At 41.6% G+C, this 12,195-nt stretch overlaps 1 protein-coding gene across 3 annotated transcripts; it reads left to right on the plus strand.

Annotated features, from left to right (window-relative positions):
• The first annotated feature begins 203 nt into the window (after positions 1–203).
• On the plus strand, positions 204–12,153 carry LOC116458011 (uncharacterized). 3 transcript variants are annotated; one of them, XM_032137539.1, is made up of 2 exons: positions 204–358; positions 11,849–12,153. In XM_032137539.1, the coding sequence occupies exons 1-2, from the start codon at positions 280–282 to the stop codon at positions 12,103–12,105; spliced, it is 336 nt and encodes a 111-aa protein (XP_031993430.1). In that variant the 5' UTR covers positions 204–279; the 3' UTR covers positions 12,106–12,153. The 3 variants fall into 3 exon arrangements, 1 of the variants encoding a protein (XP_031993430.1); XR_004245164.1 differs by lacking the exon at positions 204–358 and adding an exon at positions 1,420–1,602; XR_009210704.1 differs by lacking the exon at positions 204–358 and adding an exon at positions 1,763–1,810.
• Positions 12,154–12,195: the final 42 nt, after the last annotated feature.

Below are 12,195 nucleotides of genomic sequence, written 5' to 3' on the forward strand. Positions count from 1 at the left end.
CCGACGAGATGGCTGCTTTAATAATGCTAATTTTGTACTTGAAGAAAGTAAGCTTAGGGAGGTTACATAACTTGTCCAAGGTCATACAGCTGGCAACAGCAAAATCAGGATTCCAAGCCAGGTTGCCTAATCCCAGCACTGGGATCCATTGCCATCACACTCTTTCCTATGCTGACGTATTTCTCTCTGGGTCTGTTTTGATAGACACGGGGATCACATTTATAAAAAGAAGATTGTACCGAAGGGGTCCTTCAAGAGCCTCAAAAACAGGACTACTTCATGAGCCAACTCGTAGTGACAAGCCCTGCCCCTGCAAGTGAGAAGGGAGGCGCTTCCAAATCAAGCTCCATTTGTCAAGGTGGAATGGAATGGGTAAACTTTTTTGCTCCCTGAAGTCAAAAATATTTTTTAAAAATGAGTTTGTCATGTCTTGTTGCATAATACAGAGCAGTATTTATAGAATGTGGAAATGAATATGAAAACTTGTATTTTGATTCATGGCCTCTTAGAAGTAAGTGGTGCTTTCATTAATAATTCTGACTTGACTTTTTCCTCCCAGATTATTGGAATTTTTTAAACTTTACAAATAATATGTTTCTGACTGGGGTTAGGGAATGGAGAGTGGAGAGGTAGGAAGAGGGAGGAAGCACATTCGTCACTAACGCTGCCGATTTCTGAAAAAGCAATTCCATGTATTGAGAGCTGCCACCATGTAACAGATAGTACTGGGTATTTGGTCCCCAATACTGTTAATTAGATATGTAAAGATTGCATTTTTCTAGAGTTAATTTTAAATAAAAACCTTCATTAAACAATATCTCTCCGTAAAAATTTAGGTCCTAGCAATTAATAGGCAAAACTGTGTACCTAAGATTTTTATTATATTGATTTCAAAATAATTAGGTTGGCAAAAGCATTGTGAATATCTCTCCCCACGTAGATACAAAGTGCTGCTATCATTCTGTTGTTTTTTTAAAAGATGGCTGCTTCTTACCATAAAATGTATTTCCAAGTTTTGTCAAGCATTAAGGTGATTGATTTTATTTCTTTTATTAGGAATTTAGGTTTGCCTTACTTTTTTAATAGACTGTTGAAACGCTAGCCTGCTTTCACAGGCCTCCTGCCACCCAAAATCCTCCTTGTTCAGCACAGAGATTTCTTGCTGATCACATTTTTCCCTATTCTTTTCTTTAAGCAAACACTGAAGGCTTTCAGCAGCTGCCCAAGATATCACTTTAAAACCCCTTAAGGCAGTTTGAAAGGCCTCCAAAAAAGCATGACATTCAATCAAAGTTCAGTAAGGAAAGTTTTAATGAATAAACTTAGTAAATTAGAAAGCACTGCAGCAGAGTGATTAACTCTCATTTGGGCATTAGTGTTGAAATTAATTAAAATGTTTAAGCCATAGGAGGCAGGCTACCTCGCCAGGACCCGGCTCTGCCCTCGGAGTCAGTCTGGATCCAGGAGTGATTCATCTTACACAGATGAGAGGGGGATAAAAGGAAAAGAACAGTCAGGACAAATGTGTTTTCAATGGTGCTTAGCAGCAGGAGACCACTGGGACTTCAGAGCAACGCTACTGGAGTGTGACATCATAATACGGTATGTACACTGAGGAGCGGAGTGAAAAGGACTTTGCACTTACATTCTTGCCCTCTCTCCTTTAGATTGGATGCCATGTATATTCATTTCTCTGCCAGGCAGAATGCTGCAGTCTGCTGTCTTCAAGACCACTCACAAATTAGCTCTGTTTCCCTGCTCTTTTTAAACCTGCTTGCCACCGTTAATATTCCTGCAGTGACATGAAGAGGTAGGCTTGGTGTCCTGGTGGATTTCCCTAAGATCAACTCCATAGAATGTATAAAAATATAATTGCTTCAAACAGACTCTCAGACACTCAACAACGGATTTATTGTTAAATTCCCTTGACAATATGCAGGGCAGAAACCATCTTTTCAAGAAACCCAAAATATTCCATTCCCATTAGGTTTTAAAATATCTTGTAAGCTCGATTTCTTTCCAGAACTACGGGTCTGTGGATCTTCTTATAGAAACCCATTACCATGTGGCTGTTTAACAAATCCGTGCCTGCTTAAAATTATAAATGACAGCCCATTTCATAAAGAGAAAAGTCCTCCTTGACAGGAAAACAATCTCAGTTGGTTCTCCTTGGATAACAAATGGACTTGCGTCAGGTCCGGCACCATAGCTGTTTCTAAAATAGTGTTGCAAAGGACTATTTCAGGGGTCCTAATTAAGGAGCTTGCTGAAATTAGTGACCACCTGCAAATCTGAATTATCACCACCAGGAGAAAATTATCATGATTTGCTACAGATCTACATTCATAACTTTAAAAACTGTCCATCTTCCTTATTTTTTGCTCTATGGATTTCTTGTCAGCGGCAATGTCAGAGGTCACTGCCAGAGTGTCCCTTTGGTACCCATCAACTATAACCAGCAAACTTGTTCACTATTGATCCACTATGTCTAAGTATCTATTATGGTGGATATAAAAGGTGGCTTCACATCTTTCTAAACAGATAATTCATAAAGGCCAAGGGGTCATGGCTTGTGATATATTATTCGTTCACTGTATTTGTGACTGAATGGACAAAGAGAGAGAAGATGCAAAAGGGGTGCCAAGGGTCATGAGTGTTAGACTAGAGAGGTAGAAAGTTATGTGTCAGTTGGACACATTAACATCCATATAAATAATAAAAGGCATTAATAATATTTGTTCATGACCTCGTTATCAATTCATTCTACTCAGAAGCAGAGGTTCCTAGAGTGAATGAAGACGGAGTTGATTTTTTACCACCAAAGTTCAGTTGAGGTTGAACTCTAAACTGGAAGTCAACTAGAGACAGTAAAATATATTCTGGTAGGCATATACTGGGTCCTGGGATTGATACATTTTGCAAGCAGTGCATCATCTGGGGCAAAGCAACTGTTTGGGGAACAGAAGCTTCACACAAAGTGTTAAGGGTCTGCGGGGCCGTAATGGGCTCAGCACATCACCACATTCCTTTGGGATTGTTTGATTCATCATGTTATTTAACCTCCACTGGTTCGTATTGAACATTCAGCAATACACTACAGAGGCCATTGCTAATGTTCCACACGTTCCCAGCCTGAAGGAAAGCATCTCATTAGGAGAACAATAAGGATCTAATGAGTGAGCCTTGCTCAGAAGTTAGCTGACATTGGGCTCATTTAATGCTGTTTATGGTCTTCTACCCACTGGAGAACCCAGAGATGGTGCGCTTTCTCAAGACTACAGTTTGGAGGAAAGTAAATTGAGATGAATCATGGTGAGATGAGATAGTTAAAATGTCATGCTCCATAAGTTTGAATGCATCCTTCAAGTTCTGAACAGTAAAATGCAACTGAACACTGAAATGAGAAACAAAGAAAAAGCAGATAACTAACAATACAAACCCGCCTTCTTGGGCAAGGATGCTTCATGGGGGGAAACCAAAAACATCTTTTCAGAGCCCTCCTTGAATACACACCAGCATGCACACACACACACAGAGACACACAGACACAACACACACACACACACACTTCCTCCCAAATTTCCTTCCTTTGCCACCAGACTTCAATACATTACAGCCTTTAAAACAACAACGACAGCAACAAAAAGCCCATTATGGATCAGGGGATGACACGTCAAGATCGTAAGATTTTTTAGAGACCAAACCACCAGCTTTATCTCTGTTTACAAATGTGAGCCAGTCCCTAGACTGGCTGGGTAAATTATAAATTGTCCCCAGTAAATGTAGGAGCTAGCGATCACATGTTTCTGAGTCAGCACAGGCCTTTTTAGCTTAAGAAGTGGATCAAGGAGAGGCTTGGGGGTTGAGACGGTGGGATGTGGGAGCTACGCAGTTACTTTGCCAATTTCTCCTTCCAGAGCCCCATTCATTTCAAATATCTACGGACCCGATGACCTCTCTAAGTTAGAACATCCTAAGAGAAATCCAAGGACGACTTATTTCCTGGAAGCCACCAATCTAAGTGAATAGTCTAACCCTGGGGATAGCTTTTCTTCATTAATGAAACCCCAGTTACTGAGACAACTGGGGTCCTGAGGGAATTTTCCTTCGATGTCTGTGGTTCTCAATCTTTTTGTGGATCAAGGACCCTTTTGAGACTAAAACAAAAACTATGATCCCTCTCTTGGGAAAAATATTGAAACACACAAAATTTTGCATATGTTTGAGGGATTCATAGCATTCCTCAGATTGCTGTAAGTTAAGAACTGCTATTCTAAATAGGGTTAAAAAAAAAAAAAAAAGATGAGCATTGATGGAATTGCCCTTCCTTCCTTCTTCAATTCAAGAAAGAAAAAATAACGAAGCTTAGAGATGAGCCAGCCATTGTGACCCCCGAACTCCAAACAATACTGTCCTTAATAATAATATCCAAGCGTCATGTTAGTGGTCTCTGTGGACATCTCTAGTCGTCATAATAATTTTTATTTTTATTTAATGTTTGGAGATGTAAAAAGTGACTACTGTTTCAAAATGTGACCTCTGTGAGGTTTAAAACCTACTGAATCAGATGAGATATGAAAGCATTCAATATAATGTATGACTTAAAGCTATGTTTTTTAAACTTTAATAGGAAATGTCTGACTCTTAGATCACTGTTTCTAAAGCCTGGCAGACAGAAACATGTCTTTTAAAAAGGTCTGATTTATATACCAAACAGAGATCCAGCAGGTAGAAATGATGCCTTTCCTTTTTACCTCATGCCAACCAGAATCTTTTATCAGCTTTGAATACACCTTAGCTCCAGCAATATTTTAACAGTGCTAACTCATCTCATTTATTTTCAAAGATTTCTCAAGTACTGTGCTAGACAGTGGGATACTAAGATAAGCAAATCACCGTCTTTGTCCTCGGGAGGCTTACGGTATTGTGGGAGGACAGGTGTGTGTGAACACTCATGCAGCTACTGTGGTGGATTAGACAGCATCCATTCCCTGCTTCCTCCCTCCTGGCAGATTTTTTTTTTTTTTTTTTTTTTTTTTTTTTTTTGAGGCAAGGTCTCACTGTATCACCCAGGCTGAAGTGCAGTGGCATAATCTCGGCTCACTGTAACCTCCACCTCTCAGCCTCCAAAGTAGCTGGTATTACAGGTGTGCACCACCACACCTGGTTAATTTTTGTATTTTTTGTTGTTGTTGTAGAAACGAGTTTCACCATCTTGCCCAGGCTGGTCTTGAACTCCTGGTTTCAAGCAATCCACTTATCTTAGCCTCCCAAAGTGCTGGGATTACAGGTGTGAGCCACTGTACCCAACCTGGAACTCCGTTTTTATTTGGGTACCCACCTCTCCTGTACAGAAGTTATGTGATCTCTGGAAAGCTGACCCACACTAGGCTATACCAATCATGATAATCCTACACACACCCTTGCCTGTGATTGGTTCAGGCATCATGGCTTCAGCCTATTGCTTAATTGGTGACAGTAATTGGTCCAGGGATGAGCATGTGACCTAAAGCCCTCATCACACCAAAGGGAAGGACAACAGTGGGGAAGGTTCTCTCTCTTCCCCTCTATGCATGTTGCCCCAATTGCTTTTAGCAACTGTCTTGCTACCACTAGGGAGATTGGCCTGAGGACAAAACAAAGATATCTGGGATGGCAGATCTGAGAAAATTACAGAAACCCTAAGCATCTGGAGCCCAGTCTACATCCAAATGGCCTTTATATGAGATCAATCTACTATTTTCTTTTTGTTTAGTCCTCTTTGGGTAGGACTTTCTGTCCTATGCAGACCAAAAACTTCCTGACTGTCATCCCTACTATTAAAGAGTGAGAGTACCCCTGGTATGCTACATAAATCTTCAAAAAAAAAGCACAGAAGATGGACACAGTCACTCTGGTGGGAACTTTCTGGAGAAGGGGATACTTGAACTGAGTTTTGCAGGTTGAATAGGAGTTAGCTGAGCAGATATAAAAGGGAAAGGGGTTTGAAAGAGAAGAATAAGTGCACAGAGGTGTGCTGGTGCCTTCAAGGTTGTTGGGAGAGTTGTATGGCTAGAGTGAAATGAGCACTCAGGGGATGTTTTGGAAGATGAGAAAGAAGAGGTAGCAAGGGCTGGATCATGAGGGGTCTCACATTCCATGTGAATGTGGATTTTCTATTAAAGGTAATTGGGAGCCATTGAAAGATGTTAAGCTAAGTGTCATGGTCGGTTTAGCGTTTTAAACAATTGGCCAGTGTGGAAGGTGAGTTGGAGACTTGGAGGTGAGTTGGACAGTTCTGGAGAGAGGGGGATCAGTTCAAGAGTCTCCATTTTGCTGGAATTCTCAGTCATCCTCTCCCAACAAGGGGCAGAAAACATGGGCTCTTGCTGGACAGTTCAGAGATGGGAGCTGTGAAGACTGGTACAGATCCAAGTTGGTGCTCAAGATACAGAACGCTGCACAAGGTCATGGAATGAGCCCCTTACGTGCTGTGTGGCCTTAAGCTAGCTGCTTAACTTCTCTGAGATTCCATTTCCTTGTCAATAAAATGAGGATCCTAATACCTACCTACCTTGCACTGTTTTGGTGAGTAAAATAACATTTATAAACAGATAAGGCTACTAGATAATAGAAAGCAGATTAATGACTCACTGGATGATTGAGTGATGGGATGACATGAGTGATTTTCCCTACTTAGATTAAATATGTGGTTATAGACTTCAAAATGGCAGGCCCAGTACTTGGGGAGATGTTACTACCAGATGAACAAGTTATCCCCACTACTTTCTGAGGTAAGTTTAATTCTCATAGAATTTTTTTTTAATGAGGGCAGGTCTGCCCACAGGGATTACAGAAGCTTCTGCTCAGCCATTAATTAAAACAACATGCTTTGAAGCCCTATGGATTTGCAGCTCTCCATTCTTGGGGCTCAAGAGGAAGCATTATTATAAATTGCTTTGGAAGGAATTGATTAGGGGTTTTCCATATGACACCCTCAAAGGGCTTGAGAGATCAGGTTTTGGCCGGAGCTCAAGGGCTGCTGCCCAGTTGGTTTGGACAGCCTACAGGCACAGGAACTGAGAAAGGTGCCTGTCTGTGCTCCTTTCCGTAAGCCGGATCCGTGGGTATCCCAGGTTGACTATGCCCATTCAGGGGTGGTCAGAAGAAAGGGCTTGGGTGGGACAGTGGGGAGCTGGTGCCCACCTGCAGACGCTTGGAGGTATAACGTGCAGTGGTTGAGAGATTTACCATCAGAGGCATCCAGGTTTTTGAGTTCCAGCTCACTCACTTACTAGCTGTGTGACCTTGGGCAAGTGACATAACTTCTCTGAGCTGTGACTTTTTTCATTTGGAAAAATGGGTTTTATTTATTCCAATTCTACAAAGTGGGAGTAAATCTACTCTTAAGGCTATTATGTAGATTAAATAAAACATTTATATAAAGTATGTATGCACCATAGTTTATAACAGATGGCTAATAAACATAAGTTGTTATTACTATTTATAATGAACATCTGTAATGTGGGGTCTGTCCATCAAGTAGCTGCTCCCTGATTTCCTTTTGGGGAATTACCTTTCCTGATTAGGTGTAGTCTTGGTGCCCTCTAGTGTGCTGACTGTCCACCTTAGAAGTTGAAAGGTGGAGGCTCTGCCCACCAGACTTTCCTTTCACCGCCTAGTACAGCCAAGATGTGAGCATGTCACCTGAGTCCAGGCAATCAGAGTCTGTCTCCTGAGACCTTGAATCAAAGCCAAGGTAGCAAACACAGTGGGATAGTGCCTGAAGAAGACGGTCTTTCCTTGCCTCCTGTTGGTGCCCCAAATAGTTCCTACAAAGTCTCCATTCTCTCAAAGGGCCAAAGTCCATTTCTGTTGCTTGTGACCAAAGAAATGAGATACTGTTGCTTTCTGCCTCTAGGAAATGAGTGTTTCCCTTCACAACCTGCTTCACTTCTTGTCTTGTCTTTACTCCAATACATAGGGCACTGCCACAACAGCCCTACCCAGAACGTTCCCCAAACACAGCCTAAATTTTTGTAACTTCATGCACGTTTTCAAGACGTCCTTTCTGTTTGCATGTCCATATCCAGCCCTCATCCTCCAACAGGCAAATTCTAACTAATTCTTTAAGCCCTGGCTCAAATGTTGCTTGCTAGGGAAGGCTTCAGTGACTGCCCCTGACCCAGCAGTAAAAAACATTTCATTTCCTCCACCTTTTTCGTACTTTCATTGAAGCATTTACTACACTTGCCATGTGGTATTACAGTTAGGTTATTTGCTTCCATCTACATTGCGTGCCCTTTGAGGATGGTCTTGTTCAGTTTTGTTTCTCTAGTACCTGATTCAGAGCAAGAGCACGAAGCATTTTTCTTGAATAAATGGTGAAGAAATGACATTTCTTACAAATACATGACTTGTACAATTTCATATGCAAACATATGCAGGGCATGTCTAGATAATTTCAGAACAGTAGGCCAATTCAATAGACCACCCGGTTCTCCCAGTAGTGGTAAGAAACCTGTCCTTGTCTCAGTTAGCCAAATTGACTATCTGGATTCACCCAAAAGTTTAAGATCATTGTCTCAACTCTCTTCTTTGAGAGTTACATCCCAACATAATTATATAACACTAGTAACTAAGTCTTCTATGGCCCTGACCACATCCCAAGTACCAAATCAATATTAACTCACGTAATCCTCGTAATAATCCTATGAAGTAGATTCTGCTATTTTTCTCATTTCAGAGATGAAAAAACTGAGGTACAGTGAGGTCGAGTCACCTGCTCACGGTTACATGGCTGACCGGTGGAAGAGCTGTTTCTTGCCTCAGCTGTGCTCTTCCATACGATGCTGCCTCCTCTGAATTCCAGAGGAATGAGCAGATTCAGCACTCGGCCCAGTTTCACAGCTTGGGGGTTGGACGCCGGATAGGGGTGGCTGCATGTGGAGATCTGCCCACCTTCCAAGAAGTATTGACAATGAGTGCAGGTTTTGCTAAGCTATAGCGGGGTAGTGATGAAGACAAAGCAGGTTCCTCCCATGATATTTGATCATTCTGAGCCCCAGAAATAACCCTCGTGCAAGTGGGGGTCACATTATTTTCCTTGGCTAAACTCACCAAGCTGGATCTGGTAGGCAGTAGAGGGTAGTTCAATGGTTAAGCTTTTAAGTCAAAGAGTACTGAATGTAAGGCCTGGCTCAGCTGTCTGCTGCTGTGTGTGATCTTGGGCTAATTATTTAACTGCTGGGTGACTCAGTTTCCTCACCTGTAAAACAGGGCATAATAAAAGTTTCCATGTCATAGAATAGTTATGAAAATTAAATGATATAATTACATGGAAATTACTTGGTATGTCTGGCACCTATTAAGTGGTAGTATTATACAAATGTTAGTACAAAAATTTGTGCTAATTATGGGATATTTAATGACCAATAGCATGTTGGGTCTTTCAAGGAGCAATGAGAAGCAAAAGAGTAGGGCTAAGAAGTGAATGTTCATCTACTTTACCAAGCAAAGTGCAGTCCTTAAGAATTAACTCCACTGCCTGAAGTTCCATGTCTGGCCACCTAGTTCTCCAAAGGATTCCACTAGGTATGAGCACAAGATAGGGTTTGTAGTTTCCACACCCAGTAATCAGGGCTGGTGGCTCAACAGGATTATTTAGTATAGCAAACCCAATATCCTGTTTAGTATTCTTTTCCCCTTTCTGATTTCCAATTGAAAAAAAAAAAACCCTCCAATGATAAATTTGGTCAAAAGGCTTATTTTATTACTAGTGCCTGTTGCCAAAGAGCTGATATTTCTCACAAATCCTGAGCTGTGAGTTGTGACAGCCAGTGCTTGGGTGAAGTTAGCACCTGCCTCATCCCCAAGGAGAAGTGAGGACGTGATTTTCCTGACTGAGTCCATTACAACACATGTGCCCTGACCCCTGGGATTTGGGGAGGGGGATTCCCAATCTGCCACTTCATTTAAGCTTCCAACTTCGCAGATTCCAGATTCAGATACAAAGAGCCTTCAAATATGTTCTATAGAAACCAGATTTCATTGTAAAGTTCTCTATTAGCTGCAAAACAAATATGTACAAATAAAGTACATTTTAAAGTAAGAAATATATTCTCTTAATGCACCTATCTGTCTCAGCTTTTAATAAAGCCAGTTTACATGGTTTACAAATGAGACCCATTTCCTGAGAGATCTTGGAGTTGAAAATTGGAGTAGAAGTGAGAATAAGCATAGGAAGGTATTATTGTACTCTGGGAGCCTCCAACACACTTAAAACACATTAATAAGCCCTCTCCATGGAGGATTCAATAGGATGAAACTAATCCTCGTGTCATCCTCTATTTGTCCTTCATAACTGGGACATGAGAATTATGCACTAAATAACAATCTCAAAAGGCAAATCCCACAGAATGTGAGAACCTCTTGGGACTGTGTGTAGGTGTTGTCACTCCATAGCTGGCATCAGAGTGAACTCCCACCACTGGGATATGCAACAATTTGTAATGTAGCAATTAATGGAAATATGATGAAGTATTCGCTTAGCAGGAAGCTGGTAACTGTAGGGATCACCAAACAGAATGGTACCATGGCATGTCCAATATCCCAAGGGATTCTGAAGACATTCAGATGACAACCAAGTGCTAGCCATCTTGAGAAGCCCCTCTGTGCCCCTTTGTTACTTGAGGTTGAAGTTAAAAATGATACCTTCTCTTCCACCCAGCTTTTGAGCTACACAGAAGGGAGGAGCCGTTTTATAAAAATGCAGCCTCGGAAACGTAAGGACCCACCATGCTTGCTCGCTTCACCCTGGGTGAACAGCCTTTGGCAGCTTCTCATTAGGAAAATGTTCCACTGGGCTTTGTCCTCAGGGTGCAAGGGAGACCTGGGCCATTGCAGAGATGCATTTTGCATCGCCTGGATGATTGTAAAACTCCCTACTCACCACCCCCCACCAACCAAGAAAACCTATCAGCTTACTTAAGAGTACCAACCCCCCACCTCAGTTCTCATATACTTTCATCTTGTTCCCAGGAACCACTGAAGTAAATAAGATGTCCACCCAGATAATGGAAACCCCTCCAGCTCTCAGTTAGTGCCTTTTCATGCCAATTAAACACATTTTATACAGTCATCGTAGATGCATCAATGACTGCATTCCGAGACGCCAATAGGGCCGCGGCAGACATCAGCCTAGCAAATGAAATGTATTTCATGCGTGTTTTCTCTCTGTCTTATTCTAACCACTTGGCAACGGTCTCAATTGAAAACATTGATTCTGAAAGATATATATGGGTATATAAACTGATTAAGCAGCTTATTTGCTGCTGATTACTTTACTAATAAAGATCTCAGAGTGCTTAATTTAAATTAATACTTCTTTAATGAAAATCCAGCTTACAGCATTAAAAACAATCTTGACAGATGCATTTATTGCACAAACATACATTTATCTACGCCAAGCCAATTGAACATACAATCATATTTGGTTGGAGTTGTAATTGATAATGATTCTACAATTATGACTTCAGTTAGGTGTGTGTCGTTCACCAGAGTTACTTTGATAGCCTCAAAAGGTTTTCTCATTTTGGAGGCTGTGAGGACCCAGTGGGAAGTATATGGAAGTTCGTGAAGCAACTGCAGAATATTTGGTTACTTTTGAGATGAGGAGTAAGATATCCTTGCTTTCCCCTCCCCCTCACTCCATCCTCCTCTGCCTTAAAAAGCCAAAAGGAGGGTGGCTGACTTTCCAATGTAGTAAAAATTGGAAAGGGGCAAAAGGTGTCAAATGTTAAGACCTAGGGATTAAACAAAATTGGGTTATTGATTAACCAGTGTGTTGGTAACCTGATGTTTGTGGCAGCCAAATACCAGAGTCTCTCGTCTCTTGGAGTTTGTGGGCCAATTTCTCCCAAGATGTGTGAGCTTGTTGTTCCGCCGCCAGTGGACTCGCCAGCAGCCGAGCAGCTCAGAGTGACAGCGACTCAGCGTCTGGAAGCCCCACTGGGTTGTGAAATGAAGAAGGCCCTCTGTGCCCCTGATGCGGCCTGGGCGAGCCCCGGGGCTCCAGAAGTGAGCATCTCCCAGCTCCTAAAGAGTAGACATATATCCTGCCTTTAAGACAAGACTACAATTGCAAATCTGAGAATATAAATTACACTTTCATCTGTCTTTGGTTTTCTTTCTTTTGCTTCAGTTTTCATTCCAGGA

The sequence above is a fragment of the Hylobates moloch genome, unplaced genomic scaffold (genome assembly GCF_009828535.3).
Source record: "Hylobates moloch isolate HMO894 unplaced genomic scaffold, HMol_V3 SCAFFOLD_18, whole genome shotgun sequence".
In the NCBI taxonomy this organism is placed as follows: Eukaryota; Metazoa; Chordata; class Mammalia; order Primates; family Hylobatidae; genus Hylobates; species Hylobates moloch.